The sequence below is a fragment of the Siniperca chuatsi genome, linkage group LG4 (assembly GCF_020085105.1).
Source record: "Siniperca chuatsi isolate FFG_IHB_CAS linkage group LG4, ASM2008510v1, whole genome shotgun sequence".
Lineage (NCBI taxonomy): Eukaryota > Metazoa > Chordata > Actinopteri > Centrarchiformes > Sinipercidae > Siniperca > Siniperca chuatsi.
Window position 1 is genome coordinate 24,587,914 of NC_058045.1, and position 12,612 is coordinate 24,600,525.

Consider the following 12,612-nt stretch of genomic DNA (forward strand, 5'->3'; position numbering starts at 1 on the left):
TTTATCCCATTACTGCATGTTACTAACTCAACATCTTCTCTCTCCCGTAGTTTTGTGCTTTCCCGTTTCTCTCCTCTCTCCTTCTGTCGCTTTCAGCAGGTATTTCTGCCTCCGGAGCTGCAGAGACTGGATCTGTGGTTGTGGGCCACCTGCTGCCCCCGTGTTCCTGCTCGACAATTGCTACTACAGTTGTTGTTATTGGCTCTGTTACTGATGCTGACATTATTTTTCCTATAGCTGTCATTCCTATTATTACTAATTACTAATTTATTTATATTAACACTACAATTACTATTCTACTATTTAAAAAAAAAAATTCTACGTGGTCTTTGCATTGTGCATTGTCCAAGGTTTCTGCCCTTTTAAAGGAAGTTTTCCTGCCACTGTCACCAAATGTTTGCTCATGGTGGGATTTGTTGGGTCTCTGTAATTAATATTATAAAGAGTACGGTCTAGACCTGCTCTATAGGAAAAGTGCAATGAGATAACTTCTGTTATGAATTGGCGCTATATGAATAAAATTTAATTAAATTGAATTGAATGTAGCTGGTCTGGAAACAACTGAGAGGTGTTTTTAAAAAAATCCTGTCTTTTAATAAGTGCAGCTCCAAAGTTATTGGGAAAAATCAAAGTAACATCATCCACACACACACTCAGACACCTGGACATTTTGCCTTTCGGCATCTAAGCCGCCATGAGGTCCTATCCCCGTACTGGCCTCATTGAAGGTGTGTATGTGTGTTTCAGAAAGTGTGTGTGTTGTCAGAAGCTCTTTCAGTCACAGCAGTCTGTTGGGAGAGCTCACAGCACAGGTGTGAGGTGGAAAAAGGCCTGAGGGGGGATGTGTGTGTGTTGATACCTGTCTGTCTCATTAAATCTCTCTGAAGCACTTTCTCTGTGTGTCTCACACTTCCCATGAATCAGTCCATGTTATATATAGAAATATTTATTAATAACATCTGAATGGACATTTTACACAGTCTGCCTTAGGTTCATAATACATCTTGTGTTTACAGTTTGATTAGTATCTCACAACAGGAGAAAGATTTAAAAATGACTCACAGAAAAATGATGCATGCATTGTACCTACAAACACAGAAGAATTTGTCATTGTTATTTGTGACAGTGTCCAATACAAAGACATAAACAATACTGGTATTAAACTGAATTTTAAAAAACAAACACTGGCTAATTAAAATAACCACAGGGTGTGGTCTAAATCAAAGGAAAAAAAACATGAAGTCCCATTAGGATAGGGCTGCTGCAAGTGTGTTTTCAGGAATGGAAACAATCCAGTCACTCATTTCATGCAAAGGAAAGACATCACTATTGACAACATCATTCTGCGTGATCATCTTCATTATTTGTCTTTCTAAATGGGAGCCTTTTACGATGACAAAGCCCCTGTCAAAAAGGCACAAGTAGTTACCCACTGGTTTGATAAGAATGATGTTTGATTTAAAAAAAACAAGCAGTCGGACTATCAGACAGGTTGTAAACAAGCCAACAGTTTATCCAGAATATCTAAACCACTTTATTTAGAGGCAAAACCTCCAAAAGAAAGTGCACCAGAAATGTTGCTAATAATGCCTCATTCCACAGGAAAACTATGTGTGCACAACCGAGGCAAGTACAGTAGGCCAAAGTTGAACCAGGAAGTTAGTCTGTAAACTATTTACAACATACAGTTTAGGTAATACATTGGGTTTGCCTCTTCTCCCCAGAACCCCAGGGTCACTAAAAGCCCCAGTCAATTAGTTGCACATAATTTAATTAATATCAAATCTGTATATGAATTTGCAACACTTAAATCTGCAGTAATTTCTATTTTTACATATTACATGTACGGTGTCATTCTTAGAAATAGAGAGACAATAATCACCCGATTCTGCAGTTCTCTCTCAATGCGTCAGTTTAGCATCTTTAAGCTCATTGTTTTGGAGCCTGCAACATTACTGTTTTGGTTTAGTCTCACCACTCTCATCAACCTCAATTCCAGCAACAGCGGCCAGCTGTTTTCAGTGGAACAGCTCTGATAAACCCACAGTACACTACCTGCCAAGCACCAAATGGCAGACATAGTTAGCAACTAGCTGGTGAAGATAGAGGAGCATTTAGCAGCTAAAGAGCCAGAAATGCCCATCAAGAGATGGTGGAGACAGAGCAGAGCTAAAAGGAGAGTGAAAATTGGACTTTCATTTGTCAGGTGGTGAGAAACATGACTCCAAATTAATGCTAATGTTGCTCCATGTCTGCTGGATGTGTAAATAGGAAAATCCTTACGAACATGTTTGCCATAACAGCTCTGTAAGGTGATAATATGTCAATGGTGTGTTTACAGCTCGTTCTACTGCCTCCAAGTGGCAATCAATGCTGCTTGATAAACCAGAATTATCCTTTAACTTAGAAGCCCAAACTCATTACTGAGATTCATTAGCTTGGCGTACTTAGAGATTAGCAATGACAGGAGATCAGCAGACTGCCCTTTTGCCAGAAAAACATGCCACTTTCACTGCCACCAGCAACACTTGTGTTTCCTTTATTTTGACCACACCCTGTTAACAAAGTATGACAATTTACCATGCAGTAAATAAAACACTTCATGTTTCCTTTGTCAGCTGCTTTACACATTCTTGGAGCAAATCCTCTTCAGTTTACATCTTTAGAGGACGTGTTCTGTGTGAAAGTCGCCCATAGAAGTAAAACTAAGAAAGAAAATCTCCTTGTTCATGTCTGCTGTGGCTGCCACAAAATGAAGGCAACGCTTTACCAATGCATTAGAAGTTTGCATGTTCAACACAACAGCCAAACAAATTCACAAACAAAGTTCAAAAGAGCTGAAACTTTGTTGATCTGAACAGGAATGCCCTCTTTGTCATTTCTACTTCTTTAACCTCAACCATGTAACTCTTACTGTATCTATGATAGCTGATCACTCACACAAATCACAAGTAACAGCTTTGCACGTTGGCCTAAAAATGAATGCTTTTGGTCCACAAACAGCAATTTGCTAAAAAAAAAAAAGCTTGACAATCTCAACTTGTTAATACTGTCAGTAACAACTCAAAATGACGAATGAAAGTACTGTAGTTGGTCAGTTGGAATGTAGTTAAGTGGTTCTTGAATGTGAAGACAAGAGGAAGTAAGTCTTAGCACACTAACGCCTTTTTCAATCTAACGACACACCAGTTTGAGTAATGGCTTTTAGCTGATGTTACTACTTTAGTCACTTGTTAGTCACATCTTGTACTGTATGTTTTAACATTTCAGCAGGACTATCTGCAGGTCCATCATCCATCATTCTACCATCCTGAGGCTCTGTGTATGTGTGTGTGTGTGTGTGTGTGTGTGTGTGTGTGGTCATGGCGATGGTGGTGTCTTCAGGGAATTGGTGGATCCTCCTTGGCTTCCACTGACCACCGCTCCCTGTCCGACCCACTGGGCCACAACAGAGAGAGAGAGGAGAAGAAAGAGAGAGGGAGAGAAAGACGGTCAGGTTAGCTGCAAACAGAAGTGAAATTCTTAATCAAAATTTTTATCTACATCAAATATTTGTATTATTGCCCTAATATGAGAGCCAGTCTCTTCAATGGCACAAAACCAGACACCTCATAGATGACCAATCACATACCCATTGCATTGTAGCTAAACATAGTTGTTTACCAGGGCACCATCTATGGTCAGTTTTGTGAGCGGCCTGGTAAGGCTGTGTAAAGCTGGCAAGAACTTTCCAGAGTTAGGTGCCTTTCACTGCATCATTCACCGAGGGAGTACTTGGTTCCTAAAAAACTGAATTTAGACCACATATTGACACCAGTGCTGGAGATTTCATTGTGGAGTTTGAATTTTAAAAGGAGTGAAAATGTTGTTGGAAGAGAAGCCAAGGACTATCTTGAGCTCAATGATCTCCTGTGGATTTTATATTTGCCGTTTTTAAGAAACAAAAAAACTATCAATGTGGAACCCAGATTAATAATTCAATTAATAAATATAACCAATATTACCATTACTAGCTAGTTGGGTGAAGTATTTGGAGTTCAGCATAGAAGAGGTTGGCAAATTACTCACTCTTGTGCAACATTAAAGAAGCCATCATAATTATACACAAGCATTTATTTAAGAGATAAACAAAGCAAAAACACAATGTTAAGTCTAACTCTAAATACTAAACTACAAAACACAGGGTGTTTGTATGTATGTGTGTCTGTGTGTGTGCAGGTCTGGGTGTGCGCCAAAAGGAATGTGTCTATGTTTCTTTGTTCTGCCTCCGTTGTTATGTCTCGCATGTACGAGCACGAACCCACGTGGTCAGAAACAAAGGAACATGTGAAGCAGGCGCTTTAAAGTTTCTCTCTGCCGGGTATAGATGTCTTTAAGGGCCAAACTAGAGGTGTATGTGTATGATCTGTTTAGGATAACGGTGCCAAGTTAAAAGGAGTTAGTTAGCATGCAAAGACTGTCTGTGTGGAGCATAATATAAACTAACATCAACTTAGTGTGTGGCTACCAAATTAACCTTGGAGAAGATCACAACAATAAAACCTCAATGAAAACACATCAGTAACGTCACATGTACAAAAGTTAAACAGTCCTTTGCTTATACACTGTTACTCTATGCTATGCCCAGTTGTTATGTTACCCGGCCCGTGGGAGGGAAAGAGAGGTGGCTTTGGTGCTGATGTTAGCTGGCAGTCAGTCTGTTGTAGACGAGCCAAGCTGGGAAGAATTGTGGTTCCGCTGTGGAAGCGTCTTTTGCTGTGCAGTGTCCACTTGTAGAGATTGGAGGAAGCCGGTCGCTCCACCTGTGGTTGTCCTTACAGAGTAAACTGCCCGGCGTTAACTTGCTTCATGCTCCATGTGAAGTTAGCTGGCAAGCTTTGTGCAATAGCCATTGGTGCTAATCTTCGGTTCTGCTGTGTGTTTCTGCTCCGAGCAGATTACACGGAGAAGCCAGAAGGAAAGTGTTCAGGTGGGTGTCTGCTGGTGAGCATGCCACACTGAGAGGGAGACAGCCACGGGCTGTCTGCCGCAGTGAAAGATTCCAGGAGAAAGAGCGAGAACAAATGATCGCTGACCTTTTTATTGACCTGGTGACATCCGGCTCACAGGTCAGACTGGCCAATGCTGCGTTCAGTGGCTCTCAGGATTGTGGGACAAAAGAGAATGCAGTCTCCTAACAAAAGTTCAGTTAACAATCACCCAAATGAATTTATTCATCTGTAGAGTCCCAATACCTTTGTTCTCTCAACAAAGGTATTTGTTGTCAGCTCTGTCAAGATGGCTTGCTATTGGTCAACAGTTTGCTATTGGTGCAAGTTTGTGGGGCAAAGTTCACCAAAGTTGAACTTGATGCAACAAATTCACTAATCACTGGTAGTTCCATTAGTGTGAATTGATTTCGCCGTGAAATTTCGGTCTTAAATTCTGGTTTGGCCAGGCCTTAAGACAAGTTAAAATGTCTACTGCGAAAAAGGCCTATGCGCTATACTGAACCACTTCCTGTCAGAAATAATTCAGTATAATTAATAGGATGGATTCTGTTGAAATACTATTTCTGAGAGTTAAATGATGATTTTTATCTGATCCTCTCTGATCTGAATTTAACCTGCCCTGAAGCAGGTTGACCAAGCAGGTTACCATGGCAATGTGTTTCAGCCTGAGCCAGCCAAGGATATAAGCTCAAAGTTGGCTTGTGGACACACTAACCTTGCTTCATGAGAGCAGCCCTGCAGTGTGCCTTTCTGTTATTCAGCCACTCATTCATGTGATAAAGTGGAGGCAACTGAGCATTCTACCTTCTTCATTTCCTTTGCTTTCTGCTCAATAGCATCAGAACTGGCTTGAAATGACTCTGGGGAATTCAAGAGCATTTTGTTGTTGTTGGTCTTCGTCTTGTGTGTGTGTATGTGTGTGTGTGTTAACAGTCCTGGTTGAAGACATCAAGTTGGTGAATTATTAATGCTCTCAGACTGTGGTCTGAGGGTCAGCGAGGCTCACTCCAACACTTCAGAAAAGCCATAAGAGCTTAAAGTGGATAAGAAAACTCAGAACTAAGAAAATTCAAGAGCATTTTGTTGTTGTTGGTCTTGGTCTTGTGTGTATATGTATATGTGTGCATATGCGCGAGACAGCATTTTGTAGGTGTTTACAATTACTTGTTAAAATGAATCTATTAGTTTTTCTGTATGAATATCTTATGTGTGCATATCACTAAATGTACGTATGTGTGCATAATTGTGTGTTTGGATTTGTGTGTGTGACATAACCAGTAGGCCAGGTTCCCTCAGGACTTCTGTGTGGATCTTTTAAAGAAACACAAATAAGCCATTAGTCTGGATCTCAGGGCCTGCTCTGCTGTAGACCACTGCTGCTGCTAATGGCCTCAGACAAGACACAGATAGTGAAGAGTATCTGACAGAACCTCTGTGTGTGTTTGTGTGTGTTTGTTCTAGTGCTATACAAATGGCACTGAGACATCAAGAGAGCTCTTCTAGCTTCACCACTGTTTACAATATCAGGGTCACTGACCTCCCACCAATACTGCAACTCCTCTGTTAGACACAGTGTGACAAAGACTTTAGAAAGAAAACTGATCTGCTAAGGAAGATGCAGTTCAAAGCCTCGGAAAAAGAAAGTAAGGGGACCTTGAGTTAAGTTATTTTTTACTTCAACACATCTACTGTGTTGAAGATTAAGAATGAACTTTCACATGCAATGCTAAAGATGAATTTTAAATAAAATCTTTATTTTATTGATGATTTTTGTGATATATTACATCTTCAGTGGTGAGGAGTCACATCAAAATTAAAGTGCTTCTTCAGCAAGTGTTTACATTATTTCGTGTAGGCACTTTAATGACGAATGCCAGCACTAACAATACTATTAATACTAGCACTAGTACTAATAATGACCTACAGTACTACAGTACCTCCAAAGCCCCAAATGAGCACTATACATGCCAATAGAAGGGCAGAAAACTCTATGCACTGCCATACACTTAAAAATCAATTGGTCACAAATGGAGGCTGGACTAAATTTGTCAAAATGTACCTACTTCTTAAATATTAAATGATATTACTGCCAAGAATGCTAAATTAAATTTTAAGTTCTGAATTCTGAAAATGGACTGAAAAACTGGGTTGTTTTTTTTTCACTAGGGATTTGTGAGTTCAAATTTCTCTGGTAGATAAAATAGTCGTGGCAGCCATCACTGTCAAGCATTAGTTTCACTTGGGGAAAGCAGCACACGTAACTTAAGTCAGTTATCTGGATGGTAAAATAATCTAAATAGATACTCATTATACATTAGTTGGCCTGATTTTAGATGGAAATGTCATTAGGGTAGCTGAAGAAAATCTGACATGTTCATTAGAGATGGAATAATAGTCCTGGGTCCTTAGCCTCTCTTATAATGAGCATCACCTCCTCTGGTAAAAATAATGATGTCTAGAGAGGGTTTACGTCAGCAGTCCTCATAACATTAGTAAAGCTAAAGGGAATCTTCAAAAGAGAGAAAAGACACATATGAGCTGGTAGTTGCTAATGTGTGTCATAGCTGATGCTAGGCATTACATTTACCCATCCCATACACCAATCCATTTTGAAGCATTTTATCTTCTGACCCCTTCAGCTGAATACCAGTAGATTTAGCTTTGACAACTCAACATGAATTTACATGAATCAGTCCAGCATCTGTTTTAGCGTGCTCTGTTTTTTTAATGAGTGTGGGCTGGGAATTCAGAAATAGAAACAGCTCAGTGAATGTAGCCACCTCTGTGTCTCTGTAAGCTAGGTGCCTCTGATGTGGCAATCACAGCAAAACAAGTCAAGTATACATGAGGGTTATGCAGTTTGTTATGTAATGTTTTATTTCTTTTTTTTTACTGTACCTCAAAATGAAATACACAACATGACAACATGGAATATGACTCATTTAGATTCTCTCTATTTGTAAGTTATTTTTGTTTTGAATTAAGACTCTTTTGAGTTTAGAGAAGCTTTTGTACACTCAACTGTATGTTGTGCACAAGAGTGTGCACAACTTGAGTGTGAGCTTTTTGTGTATTTATTCATTAAATATTCTTACATAAGTATGTTTTACTTGAATATTCTGCTTTCTTAGACTGATAATCAGTCTGAATTACCATTTTGTTTCATTTCATTCATCTATTTGAATGGCTGAACAAATCATGTAGGTGGTGATTCAGATGTTGGGGACCAGGCTACTGATTTCTTATATATAAAATCAAACCCATTACAGAGTGTACATCAAAGGCTCTTGACCTCTTCTGCATCAAAAGGTGGTTTTTATTTGGGCAGACATCAGCAGTGAACGGTCATTCAACAGAGAAAACAATTCTGCCTTTATGTTGATTATATATCTAATTTTGAGTAATGCTAGTGGCTATCAGTCATGTTTTCCAAAGGATGAAGACTGACTACTACTGACTTAGGTGATCCCCTCAGTTTTCCTCTAGAGCTTCCATGAGATTGACATTTTTTGCTTTTGGTGAAATATCTTGACAACTTTTGGATGGATTGGCAGACAATTTTGTACAGACATTCATGGTCCCCAGAGGATGAATCCTACTGACTTTGGTGAGCCACCTGACTTTTCCTCTGGCACTATCATGAGGTTGACATTTGTGTGAAATGTCTGGATAACTATTGGATGGACTGCCATGACATTTGGTTCAGGTTCCCCTCATGATGAATTGTAATCACTTTGGTAATCTCTCAACTTTTCATATAGCACCGTCATCAGGTCCAATTTTCAATTTGGCCAATATTTTGTTTCATGACCAAATACCAGCTAAACTAGTGACATCTCTCAGCTGTACTTTGTGTTTAGTGCTAATTAGCAAATGTTAGCATGCTAACACACTAAACTAAGATGTTGAACATGCATGGTAAACATTATACCTGATAAACATCAGTATGTTAGCATTGTCATTGTGATCACGTTAGCATGTTTACATTAGCATTTAGCTCAAAGCACCGCTGTGCCAAAGTACAGCCTCACATACAGTAGCTGCTAGCATGGCTGTAGACTCTTGGTCTTGTTTTTCTCAATTAGTCTAGTTTCACCTATTTTCTCTAGTCCTTAGATGATTGCATGAAAAGGATCACCACGTAAGAATGTTTACTTTGTAAGAATGTTTACTTTGTAAACATACCTCTATGAGTGGGTGCCAGTGTGCAATGGGTTTCCGTGGGTATGTAAGCATCTCACTCCAGTGGTCTCGCCCCAGACTCTCGGCCTCATTGCCCACCCTGCACACCCCAATGACCTCATTATGTCCGACCCTGCAGGACAGAAAGAACAACACATGGAGACTCCAAAATGTTGCATCAGTTAATGTACTGTAGATGAAACCGATATATGAAGGCAACTTACTAACCGATCATAGTCCATGACAGCTATGAGCAGGCTGATCTGGTCGATGTTCTCAGGAGGAACATCAAACACAATGGCTTCATTGTACACCGGGTTCAGAGTGTTACGCTTGGTTGACGTCTTCCTCTTCTTTAGCCTCCGGCCTTCACACATCAGGGACACTTTCACATATGGATCTGGAGAAAGGTAACGTGGCAAGTTCAAAAAGGATGCCAAAATGGATTTGCATGGAAAACCATTAAACAAAATACTATACTGACTAACAATAATGCAGCACTTGAACACATTATGTGTATATTTGACTACACCACCTTTCAGTGGAAGCACCCACCTGAAGCGCCAGTGATGTCCATGGCTTTGAGATTTCTAGCTTTGATCATGGTGATGGTGAGCCTGCCAGCCGTGGGGAGATAGCACAACGAGAACATCAGCTCTCCCAGGTCCACATTGTCCTGTAAAGAAATATATTATGTTTTTATATTAGTACCGTCCATTCTCTTATTATCAATATTTTAAAGACAAGCTGTGATTCAGAGTGAAATCCTGATTTGCTATGACTCTTCCAGAAGGAAGGGAAATACCTATGGAGGATAAATCACATTAGAGCTCTGAGTGATCCCCATCCTAAGCATCACATCAAAAACATGAATTTCACCAGGGGAAATATTTATTGACATAAAGATACATCCCTTTTGACAGTCATTAGTCACAAATGGCAGACTGGAATCTTTATACAGTACTTAGTCTCAGCTTTTCCCACCAAACTGAGAAGATGAGGTGAAGACTTCACTCGTTGGACGAGCAATAGACTGTTTTATGTTTGCTGAACACACTTTTGGATCCTGATTGTTATCTTCCATATAACAATCCCTCCACCAGGCTGTCAGAGTTGTGGAGATTGCAGTGTTTTTGAAGCAGGAATGTTGTTTGATGGTTGTGTTGAGGAAAGGTAAATCTGAGAGTGAGATATTTTTGCAATATAGTTGTTCCAGGTCTATTCATGGGATATTGTGGTTGGTTTGATGGATCCATTTAGTAAGGTATTTGCCAGGTAGTAGAAGAAGAAGTTTGGGACGTCTAGTCCGCCTTGAGATTTGCTTTTTTGTAGAGTGGATGGATCATTTCTAGTAGAAGTGTGTAATGAGAGAGTTGATCGATTTAAAATCATTTATCTGTCAGTGTTACAGTCAGCATTGAAAAGAAGTAGTTAATGTGGGGGAGTATTTTCAGTTTGACAGTTGCAATTCTTCCTATGAGGGAGAGAGGTAGATTCATCCAGCGCCAGAGGTCATCTTCTACTGTTTTTAACAATAGAGTGTAGTTAAGATGAAACAACTCTGACAGCCTGGGGGAAATGTCAATACCCAAGTATCTAATGTTACCAGTGTGAAGTGAGTGAGAGTTCTGTTCTGCAGAATCCCAGGCATCTTCTGAAAGTGAGTATAGTGGACTTGAAATATTGTACTTTTTATTCCACTACATTTATCTGACAGATATAATTTCTAGTTACTTTGCAAAATAGTATTTTACGTAAAATAAACATACAGTAAGCTTATAAAATACAACCGATTCTTGAAGATTAAACACATGGTTTCCAACTTATCTGGCTTGTGACCCCTTATATAAAAGCAGTGTCTAGTTAGGGCATTTCTCCTCTAAACATCTCAGATGAGTTCATTTAAAAGGTTTGAGGCCCAAAGAGGGAAAATGATATAATATTTTACAAAAAAAGAGAGAAAAGAGAAAAGTCTGAAAAAATTCTGTAAATGTCCGTAGCAGAATATTATTTTTTTCTTCTTTCCTCTCCCATTAATTATCTCACGACCACTCAGATTTATCTTGTGAACCTTTGGAGGTGTCCTACCGCTAGGTTGAGAACCACTGGACTAAACTACCAAACAAAACTATCAAACTGTATATAAAGTTGTTAAAATTTGCTCCACCTCGACCAGCTACAACAGCAAAGTGATGCTTACACATTGATGAATCAGTCTAAACAATCTAATAATGCCATATATAATAATATATCAGTCAAGGGGCCATTTTACTGCAGAACAAGTAGTTTTACTTTTAAAATGGAATAGTTTTACATTGTTGTTTATATCATGGATGTATTATAAAAACTGAACACCAGACTCCAAGATGGCGTCCATTCAATTGAATGAAAAATGCTCTGCACATACATAAGTCAAAACCGTTTTATTGCCTCCTGCATTGCTTGGGCTTGCCTTGAAAATCAATGGGTAGATTCAACAGAAGGCACATTATAATATGTAACACAAGTCTTTGCACCTCAGATATGGATCATGCCTGTGACACCTCTGGTAGAAAAAACATGGAAACCTTTTTAATCACATCTGCAACATGCAGCAATGGCATGACTCATCATTTATCAGAGTGTTTCGTATTACAGGAATGTCATGTCCTGAGTATTTAAATGATATGCAACCTGGTTTGAGGTATTTGTTGCATCACTAAATCAGTATGTGGTTGAAATTGTGGAATCTGCCATCACGTTTAACTACTCCTGTTTTCCTATAAGAATATCCCTGCTTTCACAACTTATCCACAGTCACGCACATGCCAAGCTCTTTTCCCAATTAACACATCTGAAAATAACGTGATGGTGTGAGAGTGGGTGGTGCGTTTATGAGACACAAGCACTCACAAGGTTTCTTACTGGGGAAACTCTGATTTCTAGTTTTACGCTTTCTCCCACACATCGGGCTGACACAGAGCTCCCTCTTATATAATTAAATAGGAAGTGAAAAGAGCAAAAATTGTACAAAATTTTGGAACACAACAAGGGATTCGAAAAGAAAATGGTAATCGGCAGATGTGGTTTTAGCTGTTTTAGCATCTGCAAATACAAGTCATAAAATTCAATTACAGCCCTTCTAATACAACAAAAACTCTCTCTTGCTACTCTGATTTCAGCTGCTTTATGTTTCAGCGGACACAGTCGCAAAGCAGGTTAAGGCAATTATCTGATGTGTCTTCATACATTCTGTCCAATCAGTGATTAACACACAGGATGTTTTTTGTATTTAGTCTTTGTCTGAAGCAACCAATTAGCTAGAAAGCTTAGGTAAAGGTGAAATGTACTGTAGTGGTTATACTGAAAAATCACTTAAACATCAATATGTGATGATTAACTGGAGTCAGTCTATACAAGCAGCACAAACACACACACACATTAGGATGCTACTGCTCTG

General features: G+C 39.2%; 1 protein-coding gene across 1 annotated transcript in view; it reads right to left on the reverse strand.

Moving 5' to 3' along the window:
* Nucleotides 1–930: 930 nt before the first annotated feature.
* syt9b (synaptotagmin IXb) overlaps nt 931–12,612 on the reverse strand; it is a 48,394-nt gene continuing 36,712 nt past the window's right edge. The window contains exons 5-8 of the mRNA XM_044194239.1: nt 9,729–9,849; nt 9,402–9,573; nt 9,177–9,306; nt 931–3,438 (exon numbers count right to left, since the gene is read on the reverse strand). Of these exons, the coding sequence (XP_044050174.1) occupies nt 3,361–3,438; nt 9,177–9,306; nt 9,402–9,573; nt 9,729–9,849 (501 nt within the window). The 3' untranslated portion in view covers nt 931–3,360. The remainder of the gene's footprint in view (nt 3,439–9,176; nt 9,307–9,401; nt 9,574–9,728; nt 9,850–12,612) is intronic.